The 20,102-nt window shown below is 35.8% G+C and overlaps 1 protein-coding gene across 1 annotated transcript in view; it reads right to left on the minus strand.

The window, feature by feature from the left end:
• Ptp36E (protein tyrosine phosphatase 36E) overlaps positions 1 to 20,102 on the minus strand; it is a 171,155-nt gene that overhangs the window by 27,010 nt on the left and 124,043 nt on the right. Inside the window, exon 4 of the mRNA XM_028317276.1 lies at positions 6,365 to 6,483. Within this exon, the coding sequence (XP_028173077.1) occupies positions 6,365 to 6,483 (119 nt within the window). The remainder of the gene's footprint in view (positions 1 to 6,364; positions 6,484 to 20,102) is intronic.

A 20,102-nucleotide genomic window follows, 5' to 3' on the forward strand; every position in this document is an offset into this window, starting at 1 on the left:
GTACATACCTACATATACATAATATACCTACTACATTATGGCCCTCGTATTTTACGAAGAATGAAATGAGACTTTGTTTTCGCAAATAATATGTGAAAGTAACACTTATTGATCGGATATAGATCGGAGATATCTAATTATATTTATACTCGACTAGCGGCCGCCCGCGACTTCGTACGCGTGAATCCCGTTTTTCCACCTAATTCCCGTTCCCGTGGGAATTTCGGGAATTCCTTTCTTAGTGCACCTCTACGGTACCTAAGCTACGTCCCTTCCAAATTTCAAGTGCCTACGTTTAGCCGTTTAGGCTGTGCGTTGATCTGTCAGTCAGACAGTCAGTTTCTCCTTTTTATATATTTATTTAGATAAAAGGCCAGCGCAGACGAGCTACTTTTAGCGTCGTATTTTGTACCAATTTTGTAACTTTCAACGAGCTGTGTATCATTGTCCTTTAGGAATATTCCGAATTATGACGATCGCTGATCGCGTTTTAGAAGCAATTTTAATCTAGAAAGATCAGTAACTTAAGTTGATTTGTCCAAATTTTATCAATAGAAGGTCGGTTAGGATTTCAACAGTAAATTGTTAATAACTTAAAAATAATAATAAGAAGCCCATAAAAAGCAATAACTTGCTCTAATCGTAAGTACATAAAAAGCGACAAATATGTATCTTATAAGTAACATAAAAAAATAGCGAGTCGAATCTAGTTCACAAAATACAATGTATTCGCCTACATGTGTACAAAAAGTATACTGTAAATCTGTAATGCCCCTAGACGTTGAACGTAGGTGGAATATAATTCACAAGAGCTTTGTTTACGTGGGATTTTTATTGCGAAGCCAATTTGTAAGGATTTAATGAATGTAAAAACGTTCTCCAGACTTGTTGAAATCGAAGGAAAATTAAAATGGGCTCCGAATATAGTAAGTACATAATAAGTTTGACCTTATGCTGTTATTCTCCTGGACACCATAGCATCGCGGCGGGGATGGACAACATAAATATATATATACACACAACACATATATATATATATATTTGAAAATACTTACAGCATTCATCCCCTCCGTGATGCTAATGGCGCCACGGAGACTACCAGCTCTCTGAAAGGCCAAATTCATGTAAAGTATATTCGATAATTTTAGTAAAATACAATCAATGGTTACATCAAACACGGTGTAATTCACGGTAAGTCAGTTTAAATTGCTTGACACAGTTTTCTAATAGTTATATGTATGTAGTTGTGTGCAAATTGCAAGCTGTAATAACACTATGGGAGCTAAGTCAAACTAACTTTACTTAGGTCTTGGACTGTGACCCACATAAGTACTCGTAATGCGAAATAAACACAACGGAATAAGTAAATGTATTTGTTTCCACTCCAAAAACTACATTAATTTAACTAAATTAAATTGTACTAATATTCTTGAAAACCATTGTTATTTTACGAACTGAATGACGCTAAATACCTAGGAAAATTGGCTCTATATTAAAACAGAAACGGGCTTAAAAATTACTGTGTTCACCGCACATACTGCTTTCTTTTAATTAAGGCAGCCCCAGTCGTTTTATTGGCGTAAACCCGCGTTTGAACCCTTGGCCCGTTTTTGTGGCGAGCCACAAATCTATCTCACATGATATGGTAATTTCGTTAAAAATTTTAAACTTTTAGAAAACGTTTTAAGGTTAAACTTTTACACGGGTACAAATACTTAATTACTTTGTCTGACTGTAACGCCAGGCTTTCCCTCGATGACCCAAGAATGTCAGGAAAATATCTATTAATGATCGAAAATGTAACCTTTAAATTAAATATTCTTCAACTCAACCATTTTCTAATTTGTACACTTACATAAATTCAAATCTAAATCATGCTCTCTACATTTTCTTCAAAACATCTTTCAGCATAATAAAGCCACTGTCTTTATTATCAGCTACAGATCGTTGAAAGAGTGCATAATGCAAGCAAGTCCTAATGATGATTACAGTGCGGTAACTGGCAAGGTGCGCACTGTTACACTGTCGTTACTTAATTAAATTAGCTGTCTCTGACGTGTTGGAACCAGAATCGCCCGCGCTCTATGTAATTTTATGCAGGTGGTTTCACTTTTTGCTGATAAAATTGACGGTTTGTTCCTATCAAAAACCTATGTATTCGTATTGTACAGTAATTTTTTTACAGATTTATTTTTGCGCAAGTAATGTCAATTAGGGATGCTGGCATTATGAGCTGCTATGATTGCCCAGATGTTCTGAATTTGATTTCCAGGTGGGACACACAAATCAATAGATTTTGCGCAATTATTTCCAGTATAATTAAGATAAAGAAGCATCGAGTCAATTACTTAATGCAGGTCAATTTAATTTGTCCTTTATTTGGCACCTTAAGCCTTCAGTTTCATAGATTTGAAATGGCGTCTCATAAAACTATACCTTACCGTTGTGGCTAACGCAAACCGCGAAAGCCAAGAAAAAAAAAGCTATACCAGGGTTCCGATCTTAGTAACAACCGCCACAATATTACATAGAATTCCTGTCCACAAAAGAAAATACAAGTTTATCCAAGTTAATACTGTGCATCTGGCAACACCGGCCGCTAGTAATGAGCTAGCCGCCATCCCGGCTGCAAGTTTTCATGTAATTCCACTCCGCTGCTCGTTTCTTTTTCAAATTTAATTTTCTCTCGTAAACGAGAGCATAAATGAGATAAACCTCAAAGCTGAATAGCTGACTAGTAAGGCTCCGGTATTGCCAGAATAAAATGAGCAATTTTTCGCAAGCGGTTAGAGCAATAACGTTTTAGCGAAGCAGACCTTTCGCACACAATTAACAGATTATAACGCATGAATTTTGACCCCTCATTCTGAATCCTCTCTGGTATATTATCGCAGCTTATTTTTCATAAACTTTTGGGGTCACGTAACGACAACAATAACGATTAAACTTGGAGCTCTAATGTTAAAATTATACTAAAATAATATTTTGACCACATTGCGACACAGAGTGTATGTACAATTTGACANGTCGCGGAATGAAAAGGTTCGTCACCTTAGTGTCGGTTTTCGCTTGCACTAGGTACTGTAAGAGTCAAACCTGCCAACATAACAGCAAGAAACAGTGCTGCTAACATTTAAATAAATAATATGACGTTTGCTAACAAATAAGGTTTTGCTTGTTTATTTTTCTATCCCATCAGTGCAATGTTACAAAATGTAGTTTTTTTTTATTTAATAGATATGGCAGGTTGAACCAACAAGGTTTTAGTTTATCAATCATAATAATCTTCTTGACAAGTTAAATCGTCAAACAACTTTGATCTAAATAATTTTGAACTTTACTGACGAACAGTTAAAGATTATTTTCTCTAACTCGAGATTATTCTGTGACATAGTTTCAAAAGGTATTATGTGCTCGCGATTCATTGAAGGAATCAATTTGAAAACTGACGAACCTTTTCATTCCGTGACTGTACAATTTGACAAAAATATAAAATATGATATACCTAATACGATTCATGATTACCTATCTATTGGTCATACTTTCTACGTTTCATCAGTTATTTTGAACGACACCGCACTAACTTGCTTAAGAGTAAATAGAACTTGACAGAGATAGGTATTTATTCGAAGGGATGAGCAATGTCAACAACAGGGGTGTTCACGGAAATAGTGTCGTTGTCATACATTCTGAACTTACTATGATTCTATTGCAAATGTTGTGTCAATTAAGTTTTCTACTTTCTATATTTTGAAGATAACACCTTAATTTGTCGCTTCTTTCGTCGCTTTTAAAGTAAAGTCCCTCTTAAGTTATGAAATATGCTGGTCAGTCGTCGAATAGTTTTACTATAACTTTAAGTAGGGCCCAGAAAGTGCAGCTTCCAACTGACGAATACCCGGCACTTCGAACTGCATCGCGAATTAGCACTTGACCTACATTCCCTTTGCCCGTCTAACTAACTTTGTAGAAGTTCAATTTGACGTTGATACCATCTGGAAGTGAATTTAAAAGGAGTTCGCTAAGTATTTTATGTTCTGGTAACTTCTTTCAGTATGTTGTTGGGATTTGAGTTACTTTAAAATCTTTTTACCAGATTTTTTGTTTTTTTTTTTTAGAGTTTCAACTGCAGACTGAAATAACAATTTTCTATATTATGATCAAAATATTATAAAAGCTCATAAAAAGTGTGTCAATTGATTCGTGTTTCATTTCGTGTTGTAGGTAAAATAAAAGATAAAAGCTCATAAAAAGTGTGTCAATTGATTCGTGTTTCATTTCGTGTTGTAGGTAACCCATCCACAAGAAGTTGCAGTTCGTTCCAAATGAGGTTCCAAAGAAGAAAGCAGCATTCTCTCACCATTGGCTCCGAAGTCATTACACTGAGTTATTAGGTCTGTGTAATGGAGACTCTTGGCCGGGGACCAAAGGGGCATAAAACAATGTGGTGGCGATTATCTGTGTCACTGCCACTAATGTCTGTTGTATGGAAATTATGGGATAATTGATATTGCTCTTGTGAGATTAGGTCGCATGTTACGATGCCACTTAAGTTCAGGAGGGCTACTCTAAGTTAACGTAGTTTCAGGTCTATCTGTCATCGTCGCTCATACTAGCGTCTTGCTTTGCGTGAGTAGGATGGCAATATTAGAAACTTCGGATAGCGTTTTCGGAGTAGCCCCGCTGGTTGGTGTCGCGTTATTTATGTTAATGTTTATGGCTCAAAAGTGAGGAGACAGCAGAGCTGCAATGTAATAGAGACCTGCATTAGTTACGTGTAGTTTGACGACTTAATGTCTGTATAACCTACTTCGCTCGCCTTTTCTGGTGAAAATGTAGTGTGAGACTGTTAAATAACTGAAATTATAAGATCCATTTTGAAAAGGAAATCAAGACGACGCTATAGTCATAACTAGTCATCAGTCAAGGGCAGTCCACCACCCCAATAGGAAAGTGCAGGTTCTGCTGCTATTTATAGTAAAAATCACTTCTTCACATGCGGGATAATATCGATTGTACAAAAATACCTAGTCAGACTCAAATTAATAATTAAAAGCTCCAGACAAAAACACGACCCCATTAGTGAAAACGCTGGATCCATTATTTATCCAATCCTGGATTTAGTCTTGATTTGTAAACGTCAATGGCTTACAAAGACTTTTAGAGCTGAGTATTTGTGTTTGAATATTAATCAAGTGCGACGAGCGTTGTTGATCGAACACACCGTATTAATTAGGAAATATTGATTTATCCACCAAAGCTTTTGATGTGGTGATTTCAATAATACGGCGCGCGGCGGCTTTAGATTGTGGTGGGTTATTTGTGTTGATAAGCTGTACGTTGATGATATTATAATTATGGATGACGTCGCGTCAGTTTCATGAGTGTGGGTTTGAGTTGTACTTTATACAGTGTGTCATCATCATCATCATTTCAGCCACATGATGTTCACAGGCAGTTGTACAATGTGTACTATTTTTATTTACTATTCTTATTTGAACCTTTTTTTATGGCAACGAAATCCAATTCCGTACAGGAAGTAGTTGGGGCAACATCAGCCTTGAAATGATGTTATCTATAATTTTACCCCATAAGTAGGTACTTAACTGGTTTTATTGATTGGTTGGTTGTACTGAATGTACAGATTTTTTCTACTTAAGTCCAATAAACATACAAACATTCTTTTCGACTAACGAATAATTAAAACCAGATATTTCGATATAATTTCTTACTGCAAAAAGAAACTTCAAGATCTGAATGCAAAAATCTAATTAAAATTGCAACAGAGGATAACGGGCATTCCATTTTGCCTTTGTATAATTGGTTTTGTGCTAACTACTTCTGCTTGAGTTTAAAGTACGGGAGTACACGACTTGTAAATCTGATTTTAACCGCTGAAAGGAATTTCGACCTCATGAAATGTTTCCACAAACGAATGTTATTGTTATTGTTGGTGTTAGTAATGTTAACAGTCTAACAGTCCACTTAATACATTTATAGTTCGTTCCTTATGGTTTTACTACTCGTATTGTGTCTCGTTTGAGAGCAGCTGTGAAAGGGTTATAAAGAGGGCTATTTTATTGATATCGATTTTGTTATGATGATAAATACTTCACTGTTTATTTTGTTTTTAACCTCAGCATTTATCTTGTCATGCCCTTACGAGCATGTCAAAAAGCTGGTCTCTGCATTGCTGGTCTGGCATTATGCATTAAACGGTCTGTACTTAATGCATAATGCCGCGATGCCAATAGCAACGGCGCTAGAACTGTTTCTAACATAAGTCGACAAGAATGTTTACTCTTACGTACTTTCGACTGTATACGACATAAGTCCTCTTTAACCAACAGTAGCGGTCACGTACCTGGAATTCTAGTTTGTAGAGTACCGGGAACTTTCGCCGCTGCTCGCACAGTTTGGGGAAGTTCTTGATCTCCACGGGCCGGTCCGGTATGGTCTCGCATATCGACCCGTTCTCGTCGGCTGCGAATAATAAACAAGGTTATTTGCCGTCATAAATGGGGTATAGTGGGGAATGTCGAAGGATGTGACATAAAGAGGTAGTGCAACAAGTGGTTAAAACCTCGTATTGACAAGAACGAGACAGACATGACATCATAAAACCGGCCAGTATCATGGTATATTGACAGGTTTTATGATGGTATGTCAGGCGACATGTTGTGAATACGAGGCTATATGTATAAATTAGGCTATACAGTCGTTAAATTTACAAAGATACTATTTCTTAATTCAACAACATGGAAATTTAAAAGGTAAATTACACAGATTTTTTTATTATTTATCTGAAAATTTAAGAGTACCTACTTGAATCAAAAATCCTCTTTATGTTGGCATCCAATTTAGGTATTATGCAGACTATTATAAAATGTATTTGTTATAATAAGAATGAGTTTTTCATGACCCAGTTTTAACATCAAACATCTTTTCGCTATCTACTAGTCTTTCTTTGTTTATGGTTAGGCAAAGACACGGTTAAATAGCCTGTGTATCGTTTCCATACAGTATAACAGCTGTCTAACGCTCGCACGCGCACTGCTGTCAATTTGTATGGAAACGTCACGTTGAGCTTGAATTGTTACGCCAGGCATGTAGCAAAGGTTCAAAAGGTTTTTTTTAAACATTAAATAGCCTTGCTCTTGAGCACAATTAAATTGCAGAAAGCTGCCTAAGATAGAACGAGCTTGCTCAAAATGCCTTTTCACTCGTAGCGATGATGTTGAGGCCATGATGTTGTACTCGTATGAATATGTGAGACAATCAGATGCTATTCTCTTAATATGTAAGCCTTAGTAGAAAAAAAAACAAACAAAATTAAATGATGGTTATTTTAGGTGGCTGAATGTTTTTATGTCAGATGAGTTTGAAGTAGCAATAAATGTATCGATTATTATAAGTTTCATTGTTCAGTAAAAAAAACTTAGGCTGAGTTGCACCACTTAACTTTATTAGTATGTACCTAACTATGACGATAACCGGTATTTTTTGTATGGAGTTTGACAAATTTGGATTGATTGATACCCAGATCCGCACGCGTGTCGTAATTAGCATCACAGGAAAAAGGCACTTAGTTATTATCCCCCTTACTAATAAAAGTTATTCACTCGTTGAACACTTGTTTAAAGTGACTTTTAGTATGGAAATGTATAGGTACAGAGTGGAAACGATTAAGTGATCTCACTCGATTAGTCCTAAACTATACAAGATATCAAAAAACTAACTACACATGATATCGTAAAACTAATTACTGATTCTAAAAGTGCTTCACAAGCTCTATCCAATGGTATCAATATTAGGTTACAGAATAAACGGGATCTATCAAAAAATTCAATGTTTCCGTCTTCCATACATTTAGTACTACCGCAGTCATGACACTCATCTCTTGACAATATTATAGCAAGTAAAGCCTAAAACTAATATTTTCCATGAATAATTTTAAAGAAGAATACAATTTACGAGTTTATTTTTCAATAAAAAAACACACTTCTAATATTGTGTGTCTGGCATACATTTATTATGGATATCTTGTATAGTTTAGAAATAATCAAGTGAGATCACTTAACGTTTCCACCCTGTATGTAAATATGTGGTATTACACTTTTGTCAATCGGTAGCCCGTGTTTTAAATTCAACTCTGTGCCCTAATCAACTGAGTCTGGGATGAAGTAATCAATTTGGGATGCCGAAGATTGGGTAGCTTGTTAAGTAAAATAGACTGCAAACTTTACGTTGTTTGTGCTCCAAGTCTGTATTGAATTAGCAGTTGAAGCATAACCAATTAACCATATTATTATTCTGTGGCATGACTGACTAGCAAGTTAAAATATTATTAATAATTGAATTTATTTTAAGTTAATTAACATACTGTGATCTTCTATTTGATTTAGGTACGCAAGATATTGATAGCAAACATATTCTGGGCTTGGTAATTAAATAGCTACTTAATTTGATTTGATCTTCGAAAGTTACTCGCATGTCGATTATTCTTTTCAATAATTTCCAAATTGGTGGAACCATTTAATCAAAATTCTAATACTTCACAGCAATGCACAATGGCAGTACCATTTGAAATATCAAAGCGGTCGTCAAACGAATCGTCCAAATTAAATTTGCATGCGATGCTCAATTAAAGTTCCTGAAGCATCACAGAAACCTTACTCAGTTCCAGTACAGAAAACTTATAAAAGGGCATTAATTTTAAAAGTAATTTCGCGTGTATTAACTGAAGCATTAAAAGTCAAACTGAACAGTGATCAAAAGAATTCTGACTAATGAGTTCCGAATTGATATTATCAGGACCGTTGTTAAAGGTCGTTGACCCCGAAGTGCTGTCGAGCCAAGGGCCCTTTATTGAGGGCCGTCACGGCGTGAAGGTCGCGCTTGCTTTTTGATAAATGGGCTTGAGAAGGTAGTTAACAGCCGTTTGAAATTATAAAGACGTCTGCACTGAATGTTTGGAGGGTGCCGACACGATGGAAATGGATTGTTTATTCTACATTGTAATTATTTTATATTTTGCTTCAATAGGGTATAATTTCATGTTCTACTAACTAAGCAAATTATTAAAAATTTTGGTAATGTTGTTAGTGACTTTCCAATTAAGCTTGCTAAGAAAATAGTTTGTAAAAGCGTTATTAATTGCTGGCGAAATATAGCTGAAAAGGTCTAAGTAATTTATTTTTCAGGATAAAGTCTAAAGATATCTTGTACGTGTTTTCTGCTTCTTGCATTACTATAATATTGCTGCAGAAAGGCTTCTTGATAGCAGGTACAGTCACGGAATGAAAAGGTTCGTCAGTTTTCAAATTGATTCCTTCAACGAATCGCGAGCACATATTACCTTTTGAAACTATGTTACAGAATAATCTCGAGTTAGAGAAAATAAATACTCAATACTCAATACTCAATAAGTTTATTGCTTCCTTAATAGTACATTTAGGTGTTACATAGTTATATTTATGGTGGGTTGTTGGCAAATAACCCCCATATCTGGTGACCCCGACGACGGAGAAGGAGAATTTCCGAAGCAGTCGAAGTTTGGAAAAAGTCTACAAAAGGATAAGGCCGCGGTGTGGTCATAAGCGGTGAGCGATTTTTCGAATTTGTAATAATGGGCAATGAGGATATTTTAAAAGTCAGCGTGCGAGCCCCGCAAGTCGCCAGCACTTCCTCTGCTGCAGTTCCCTACAGCGACATGAAACACCGGATTGCAGAGTTGACCAAGCAAGTGGCTATGCTGACTAGCAGGATTGAGGATTCGGAGAATAGATCAAGTGCGAGATCTCAAAATAACCGGTACAATCGCTCACGCAGCCGCTCCAAACCAAAACAACCACCGCCTGACCATCCACACTGCTTCTACCACTACACCTACGGTACGAAGGCGAAGAAGTGTAAGCAGCCTTGCAGCTTCCCGTCGGAAAACTTCAAGGGCGGTCGGAAGTAGCGGCCCACGACTGCCCCTCTGCAACAGGCCGTCTTTTCGTTACGGATCGCACATCGAAAATGCAGTTCCTCGTGGACACTGGCTCAGACCTGTGTGTTTTCCCGCGATCTGCTATCAAGACGCCCTGTACTAAGACCAAGTATGATCTCGTCGCAGCGAACAACTCTGTCATTCACACTTATGGACCTGCACTGTTACACCTGAACTTGGGACTCAGGCGAGATTTTACTTGGAACTTCATCATAGCAGACGTTTCAAAGCCAANGGTACATTTAACTGCGTCCACACGATAAAATAACCTATCGATTTTATTTATCAGGCCCAATGATCCGATCGAACGAGTTTCGATACCGCCAAAACGTTTACCGCCATTTTGCGACTACAGATAACGCTCACTTCCCTCCGCTGATGTCACGTCAACCTCTAACTTATCTGTGATGACGAGAGTAGGCGAAGGAAATTCTTTTTCAGAGCAGTAAAAAGGTGACATTTCACGTTTTCAATATTTTCGGAGGTTAGATTCGAAAAGCGGAGGTTCGATACGATTCATTATTGAATCATAATAGCAATTGAATTTTGAATAAACGTGAACGACGAAAATGTTCGAGGAATTTATTTGTGATAACTTAGGTACAACTGATTTCAATCAGCCATCATTTAAAAAAAATAAGTATAATATGTTTGAAATGAATGAATAAGTATCTGTAGGAATAAATAGAATCAAAAACTTAATTCAGTTAAATAATGTAGTATAAATTACAAAGTAGCAAGTGAAAAATAAGATAAAAATGTGTGAATAATTAACAACCAGTGCTTTTAGTTTAAGCATTTAACGTAATAAATGTGCGAAATGTTTTTGAGGTAGCTGAAAAACTTTTAATAATGTTGTACAAAGAACGTGCTTTTGGGACTTTTTAAAATACAAAACCTTCGCTTTTCACATCAGAAATTCCATAGCGACATTCATACACATTTTTTCCGTCTGTTGTCAAATACTTCTCTTTGGGAAATTTAACTTCTGTCGGAATTAGACCATGTCCATGAATACGAAACGGACTATAGCAGGCCCAAAATTCGTGAACAAAACTTCACGGAATTAAAAACAAAGCATTTTTTTTAAATTTTACATTGCTTTTTGCGCAATAAATCATTGACATTTCTAAAAAAGTTCTAACATGTATCGCAGAAAAAACCTATCACAGGAGAATCAGTGCGCGATCACAAAATCGCCAACTAAACCACTTCGTATGCATGCGCAAAATTACCATATTGACACGAAAAATGTAATTCGAAAACTGAAAACAATGTTCCAAAGTCCGTCACACAACTGAGTCTCGCAGCGCAACACAATTTCCCTGGAATGAATCTCTCCAAACATTAATACTTACTCGGAAAGTTACTTCATTTCGTAGGGTATGTTCCAATTTCCCCTCTGTTGGGTTTGGCGGATGCAAAATCGCATGCGAGCTGTATTATGTCGGTGCATTCTTTTATTCGTACGCTCGAGCCAAATTATTGCGAGCCGGCTGGCGGTTGACCAAACCTTGTATTGACATGTTTGATTTATTCAGCGATAGGATTTTTACATGTTGATATTGAAACGATAATATGGTAGGTATTGCTACTTTTAATGGATTTTTTGTAATGGAAAAGTTACGCTAAAAATAATCTTCTCATTTAGGATCAGAAAAGCGTCTTTATCAATTTGTGCCCCAGAAGATCACCATAATTTTACACGCAACGGAAAGGGTTTAGAAAAAAAATAGTAAAAAAGTTGATTCAAGTTTTATCTTTCTTTTTTTCAGTTACGTGTCATTTTTCTCCAAAAACATCCAAGGTAAGTAAATAAGTAGGTACCTATTTTGGTAACCCTGTATTTAATGAGTGCATAAACAATGAATTGAGTGGGCCATAATTCAGCCGTAGCTGTGAGAGTGACACAATACCCCGGTTAATTCTGTAATTATGTGCGCACTTCAGATCGGGGTGATTTAATGTGTTTACGTGTTTATGGTTATAAGCTTGGTTGATTTAATTCTGGCTTTAAACCTTAGTTTAATTAAAGCAATTAGAATGACCAGTTGTACGTCGTGGCAAGGCTCTACTAGTTGAAATTCTTCTTATTTCTTTCTTAAAGGTGAGACTGTAATAATAAACAACTTAAATTGCTATAAAAATAAAGAGATGTGATTGGAGTGATGTGTTAATATTTCAAAGATCGAGATCCATATTCATTTCAGTTAAAAAACCGATATTTAAATTTCATTTCATAAGGTTTTCTATTAACATTTTTGAATCTAATTATCTTACAGATTTTCCGATCGCTGGCACATCAGATTTCGTTGCAAAATCGCACCTATTATAATCTACATAAGTAAGATGTCACCGTGTTCATCTTGGCGTGCCAAAATGTGAGGCTATTCATATTTAACAGGGTAAGTTCACGAGCAGGGCTGAATCATGCATGCGCCGCTTACGGCGGGATCAACTGAGTTAATGTCATATTCTAGCGTCAATCAGAATTTTGCAAACTGAAGAATACATGCTGAACACTCAATGGAGATTTATTTACATAAAACTTTCTATGTTAGTGCCATAAACTTTAATAAATGAAAGAATCTTTAAAACTGAGTAGTTAAGAGTCACTCCAACGTTCTGTATGTAAGAAAAACAAACTGTCATCACTCTTTCATGGTGCTTGAAATATCTAATACCTACAATCGGTCTCGTACTATAATTTTCATGATATTTTTTTGTTATGAAACCATGTAGGAAAGTATCGTGTTTTGCATTAAGCGCAGTGATACAAATGACCTCATTCATTATCTATTGCTTTAACAAGTACTGTGTGCTTACCATGAGTTTACGTTAGGTGTGCACGCTAGCGACTGCGTAAAAAAATGACATTTAATTGTATGACATATTGTGCAGCGCCCCTAGCGGCTACTTTCAAGAAACAAAATCTTCATAGAGATTTTTGACGTACTCGCTAGCGAGCACACCTAACGTAAACTCATGGTAGGTATAGCCTGACCAGGAACATAAAAACCCTCGCCATATTGCGGAAAACTAATGGTACTAATTTCTTTTAATGGCAACAGTAACTAAAAACTTCATTGACATGTCACCTTGCATGTCAGTCTATTGTTGTCAAAGTGTAAACAAACTTTATTTTAAATGTGCGCAATTGATTTTGTGAATGAAATTGCTAAAATCTTTTTATAGTCGTGAAAGAAAAGTGGTTCACAATGTGTTAAAGTATTTGTCGAAGAGAAATACCAAGGGTTCGGACAATATTTTCATTGAAAATGTTTCCAATAAAGGTTGTCAAATTGACTGACATGTTTATCGTATAGTACAGTCCACTATGAAAATTAGCTGTGGTTTGTTTCAACTACCTATTACTGTAATATTTACGCGCGTAACACGTGAAACGGAATCATGTGTCGTGCATTTCCAGCGTCAACTGATACGTTAATGGCGACGTTAAAACAACAACATGGGCATCCATAGAGCGTTTATCTCAGCTCGCTCCTCGCCACTGAATGCCCTAGTTCTTGCAATATTCTAGACGTTCGCTCCGACGTGTCGTGCACGTAATGCGTCCGACGGTTTACCGCCGTCAGCCATGTTTGCCCGCCATTTTCTCGGAGGTGTGGCGACATATCTAGAGTTCCATTTTCAAGTTTCGAACGGCTCAAATGGAACGTTTTGCGTTTGACAGGGACACGACAGGGATGTGCAATCCCGCCAATTTACTCGTAGTTTGTTGACAAGAACGGGATGCGATTTTCAATTGTTATCATTATTTTGTTCATCTAGTTTTGTGGTAAGTTATCAACATAGTGCATAACTAATAACGTTTGTCTACGGTAAAGTAGTTCTTAAAATAGTTTCGGAATGAAACTTTTGTTTTTGAAATTCCAAGATCAGAATTATAATCATGGATTTTAGGTGTGTAGCAAAAACTCTAAAGAACATTGCATAAAATTATTCTGCTGCTCTACATTTTGGCCAAGAGTTTATTCAGAAGCTGTTTTTTTTAAGCAGCAAAATGTATCCACAGCTCAACCAATCATTTTGTATGTGTTTACAAAACTACATATTTTTCCCGCAACCACCCTCATAATTTTATATCCTCATAAAAGTCACGTTGAATTTATGGTGATGTGTGTTTGTCGCTCCATGAGCACTTTTATATGATGCATGTCGTCTTATAGGGGTCAAGGAGGCAAAGGAGGTATATATACACTCGACGTCAAATAAATCGCACCTCCCGCGACAAGCATATTTAAACGTATGCATCCCCACTTCCCACCAATATTGGTACCATTTAAAAGCCTAGTTCTAACCTTCATTTCATTAAAGGAAAGGTTTTTACCCCAAAAATGTGTCTTTAGAAGAATCCAGAGTCACTTCTTCAAAAAATAGGTAGTTACGCTAGAGCCAACTTTTATGGCTATAAAACTGTTAAGTTGGGTTTAATTGCTATCCATCTGTTAAAGAGGACACGTGAAATCATTATTTGGTTTTATAACCATAAAAATTGGTCTAATTGATCCCATAGGTGGGCCCAAAGTGAGGTATTTTTTCAAGTCACATTTATGGTATATGTTAATCATTTATTAAGAAATTAAATGTGTTTTTCTTTAAGGATATTTATTGGGCTTTCAAATAACACCAATATTATTGGGGTACCATGATTGTGTCAAAAGAAAATCGTTAAAGTTCGCGTCGCGGAAGGTGCGGTTTATTTGATGTTGAGTATATTTTACAGTTATTGGGTTATTTTTGATCAAAGTACGGTACAAGTAAGGTACTTATTTTTGATCAATGTTTTACTAGCGAATTTTCACGAAAGAACATGCCTGACTATGGATTTAATTTTTCGAATGTTTTATTTGTAAAAAAATGTTTTTCAAGTTTGCTCACGCCTGTAAAATGTTATTCTGTAACACATTGAAGGGTCCTTTGCGATAATGTGTCGATGTCTACGCACTACCAAAACAAACAGAAAAACACAAATCGCAATTATAAAATGTAAAATGTGATTCTTTAAAGGTTTTTCTACTTTATTTGCTTTATTCAGTTTCAAGACTGGCATAATAATACTAAACTGATTATTTCCTTGCTGTGCCAGCGTAAATATTGCTCACAAAGCTGCTTATAAGCCAAGATTGTTCCAGATGCGAGATAGGGCATGGCCCAATTAGCGCTGATTAGCCGGCTTATTAGATGTCGGCGAAGAAGTGCCCTGCCACTGATTGGGGTAAACAAAGAACCTTAGAACAAAAGCACACGATGCGTTGCGGTGCCGCTTGTGTGCCCGCCACAGATATTTCTCTGTAAAACTGCTGACACACCCCAAACCCGCCGACGTGACTTGTCGACTATTGACATGTTGTCACGTCAAAGAAAAGACAAATCGTTTAGATGATTTTTTTGAAATAAAGCCGCCGACACCAGGCCGCCGGGCTATGGGCGGGCTTGATGTGTAGAGTCCATAACCTCCAACTCCTCCTAAGTTCTTCTGATTAATTTCGCCGCGAGTCCAAAGTTAAACTTTCCCTTAGGNCCCCTGGGGCTGGGACAGACAGGACCTTCACTGGTTGGGTTTTTATTGGCGGTCAAGCTGTAGATCCTGGCTACACGGGAGTTGCAGCGTTGGGAACAAGAGGTGGGAATAGTCCCGAATGCGGTATAGGGCATGGCCCAGTTAGAGCTAATTAGCCGGCTTATTAGATGTCGGCGAAGAAGTGCCCTGCCACTGATTGGGGTAAACAAAAGAACGTAAGGGTCGCTGCATACGGGCCACTGGCCACAACCACAAAATGCCGCCACCGGCGTATTTCCTTTAGTTTTCATACATTTTAAATGGACTCGTCGCACACGGTTGACGCTAAAATGACTGTTATGAATATGGTAAATAATTCCTTGAGTGGAATCATTTATCATATTCATGACAGTCATTTTACAAAGACAGAAATCCTAAGATGTTTTCCATGGTTCCATTTAAGAAGATTAAAACTTAGGTGGGGTTCTCATGACATGACATTGTGTTTGTTTACGATGCTGTAAAAATTAAATGATGTTATCAAACATTGTAATATGACAAAAGGAAAGAGTTTTAGATAAGAAAAAAAGTAACTACTTGTTATAAAAAAAGTAGAAAAACATGGAAATGTCAATAGGTTTCAGCTTCCATGGAACTAAGTCTTGGAAGCTAAATAAATTATTGACATGTATTTTTATACAGATAACTAAATACAAATGTTTACTAAACATCGGCTCGGCGAACATTATACCTACCTTTGCCTTTTTAGATTTTTTTATTTAGATAAAACAAAAGAAAACCTACTTTTTCTGTCGTTTGTCATCTCTGGAAAAATATTAAGATAGCTGTGTGGACGTAAACATTACGTAATTTCCCGAACGCTTCCCATAAAGTTGGTAGAGTTGGTATCATTCCCACTTTTTAGGTCACGAGGTTGATTTATATTAGTGTTGTTGTTTATTTACATTGGCTGTATTAGTTTTCCCCTGGAAGAGTGTAAACATTACCTCGTCTGTTTGTATAGAGGAGGTAAGGTGCAAAATCGATGGAACCTGACTCCCAAGGTCCCTTGGGAGGGGCGTCAGATAACATTGTCACAGATTTATTGCAAACGTTTGAAAATACTGTGGAGTTAATAAAATTATGAACCTTTCAATGAAGATCTCCTTTTCTCTCAGCTTTGACCTAATATTGTTCATAGAAAAAATAAATAAGTTTTAACGAAGAAAAAAAGTCATATTGTGTTTAAACTTTCCTTTTAAGATTTCAAATTTTAGATCACTATTTAAGTAGTAAGAAAACATCAAAAACATTGAAAGCTAAATGATTTTATAAATACAAGTACGATAATAGCTTACAAATGTAGGTAACATATTTGATTTACCTATTAATCGGTCAAATTAAAACTCAAAGGATCCCGATCAAAGGTGAATCGGGTCATCTCACCAGGATGTCCTGTACAATACAGGATACTTGGCCATACTAATATCCATTATGTTTTGCTATAAAAACTGGTCAAAATGGAAATCTTGTATTTTTCATTTCTTTAACCTAAATTCAAGTTTGTAAAACAAATGGAAGCTTCAGGGATTTCCGTGTCAATCCAGAAACATTTGAAGTTCGGAATTGAATCGATGATATGGAATCTGACTCGTGAGGTCCACTGGGACGACGACCACGCAGGTGAGCGTTAGGCTACTTTATGTTTTAGATCCAGGACAGGTGAGTTCAATTTGGAATGCCATTGGCGCGATGGCGTAGCAAAATTTTATAGTTACTTAATTTAAGCTTATTAAATTGTTGGAAAGTATATTCATAGATTTAAAAATGTTATGAAATTGATTGTCCCAGAAGTTTGAGATAGTCCCTATAATTAATCGACGTATTCTGTGTTTTATTGTTCTTTTTATAGTAAAAATATGATGAAGCACAAGAAATAAAACACTTTAATATTTTCTCGTCTAGGTATACTGTCTTATGTACTTATGAAATCTTGTACGATATCTTTTTAAGTTATTACTCGGCAGCCGTCGTAGTTTGTCACACACAATCTTTGAAAAGTTACGTAAAATCCTCTCATTTCTGACAATGAAAAAATATTTTATATAAAAATTGTCAGGTAAGTACTTTTTTCTCAAGAATACTTATACTTTTCCACGTAAATACGAGTAAAGAATATTAAATCCAAACTTACACCCTTCAAAGTAATATTTTTTTTTATTTCTTCAGTTTTATTTCCTTCCCTTTATCTTTCCACGATTACTTCCCAAAGCTAGTTAATATAGTTACCAAGTTCCCGTAATATGATCCCAAACTCGCCTCCGAAGAATCGCCTAGAGCCCGAGTTGCTGAGTCTATACTAATCCAGTTAAAACTGTATGAAAGTGGTATCGATCAATGTTGACCCGCTATTTTAAAGGCCAGGGGTTAAACTATTGTGTGGTATGCACCACACAATAGTTTAACCCTAGAGGTAAAGTAAAATTAATCTGTGTTAAGAGCTGTACGCAACGAGTGCCTACTTATACGAGTATTTAAAAAAGGATGTTCTACACTACCGCGGTCCACTAGGTACCTATTATGAAATGTCAAAAAAGTAGTACATGGGTAGGTACTCAGTTTATTCGAGAAAATGATGCATGATAAACGGTGTAGTGAATGAAATAAATAAATTGATATATTAAAATGCTTATTATATGAAACTGTGCCTGTTTTAAAGGTGTTTTTCAAAATTTATATAACATTTCCTGTTAGTTCTATTGTTTATATTTCGTTATAATCTAAACTACACACAAGGTTATATTAGTTGGGAACCTATCGTATTATCAGTGTGTTAGGAAATAACTACCCACGGGGACATTCGTACAGCGACCACCTAGACGACGTTTTACCTTGAGTGATGTTTCCAAATATTTTGTAAGTAAAGATACCTAGGTGTTATTCTATTCACTAATAGCTAAATACCAGTATGTTAGATCTAAAACAAAAACAAAATAGCACAGTTAGAGGCAAGGCTTATTTGCTTTCTACATGTCAAAATTATTAGTAATCCTTTTTTAGGGATTTTAAAATACAAGCAGTAGGTATCCTATTTAATTTATGTTAAGTTCACTGGTCGGCAGATTACCTACTAAATTCGTCTCCAAAAACGGTGGGTAGTTTGACACAGAAATAATAACGAAAAACTGCTTCCATCTTTGGCAGATAAGATTGATGGTGGACTAACTTGTTATCAATCAATCATTTGAGACTCAGACAAAATTGGGATAACCTGTTACTAAGGCTGGTAAACTTCTTGTGAAACTGTAAGCGATTCGAACTAAAGTTGAGTAAATGGCAGCTGGAAATTAATTGATTAAATTAATGTCACCTTTAGGTTAAAGTTAGTATGGATTATGATGTCCAGCACTTCACCCAACGAAATTTTTATGGGTTCATCAATGAGAACAATAAAAAAAATAGTTTGCGAGATTTGTAGAGCCGCTTGTCAAGTGCTGGGCACTGCTGGGTCACACCTTTTAAAAATGATTCCATAAAAAATATATCATTTTTCTTAGCGATGTTTGCACAAAAAATGCTCCGAAAACTAAGTTGTATTCTTCTTTCGGAGACACATTGTGTAAGTAGCTTCTAATTTAATTTATTTAGCGTACTTTTTAATCTCATTTATGTGAGAAAAGCCGTAACTTCAGAGTAAAATTTTACGTAGATTTTATATTTTTACAATTTCTTTACCTTGAATGTAAATGTCGTAAAAGATTCAGACACCAGACGGGTATTAAACTCGCTCCACCGCTCGCGTCTCTATGCTTAAATATTTCACGCTTGTAATAAATAAGCTCCCAATTACTGAGGTGATGTTCCACGGTGTGCCAATTCAGGTTTAATTCCATTAATAATGTATATTTTTCCGCCATATTTTTATACATATCACACTGAAAATACTTTAACTTTTTTCTACAAAACTAAGTAGAGAAATAAATATCTTGATATTTTGTAAAACTAGTTTAAGGTCTGTTCCTGTTTGTGATTAATTAGCTTCTATTCAAATTCTACAAGCAGATACTAAGTATCTGTCAATGTTAGTATTATCTAATTCAAAGCGCTTCCTAACAGCGTACTACTTTCTTAGCAAGTTATTGTTGCCTTCGTTGTATAAAAACGATAATTAAAGCTTCACATTTCTCGTAAATGTCACATAGAGAGTATAAAAATAACAAACCTACATTCATTATGGGTTGTACATTTAATATCGCAGTCAAACTCCGTAATTAAGTGAAATGACTGCTACAAAATTTTGAATAAGCTTTTACGGTTTTGATATTTTTTAATTTACGACAGCAAGGAGCTTAAATGCTGTAACTGTTTGTGTTAAAATGTATTAACCAACTTAAAAGATAAATATTATGTTAAAGTGATTAATAATAATCGTAAATAAACTCAATATGATTATTCGTCTCATAATAGTCTACTTTTGCTCTTGTCACGTACTACAGTTACGCGGTTATACATCGCATTAGAAATGAATTATTATCATAATATTATGTAATGTATGAGAAAGTAATAACACATTTTATGATAAGT

The sequence above is a fragment of the Ostrinia furnacalis genome, unplaced genomic scaffold (genome assembly GCF_004193835.3).
Source record: "Ostrinia furnacalis isolate ACB-3 unplaced genomic scaffold, ASM419383v2 OfSCF6127, whole genome shotgun sequence".
Classification (NCBI taxonomy): Eukaryota; Metazoa; Arthropoda; class Insecta; order Lepidoptera; family Crambidae; genus Ostrinia; species Ostrinia furnacalis.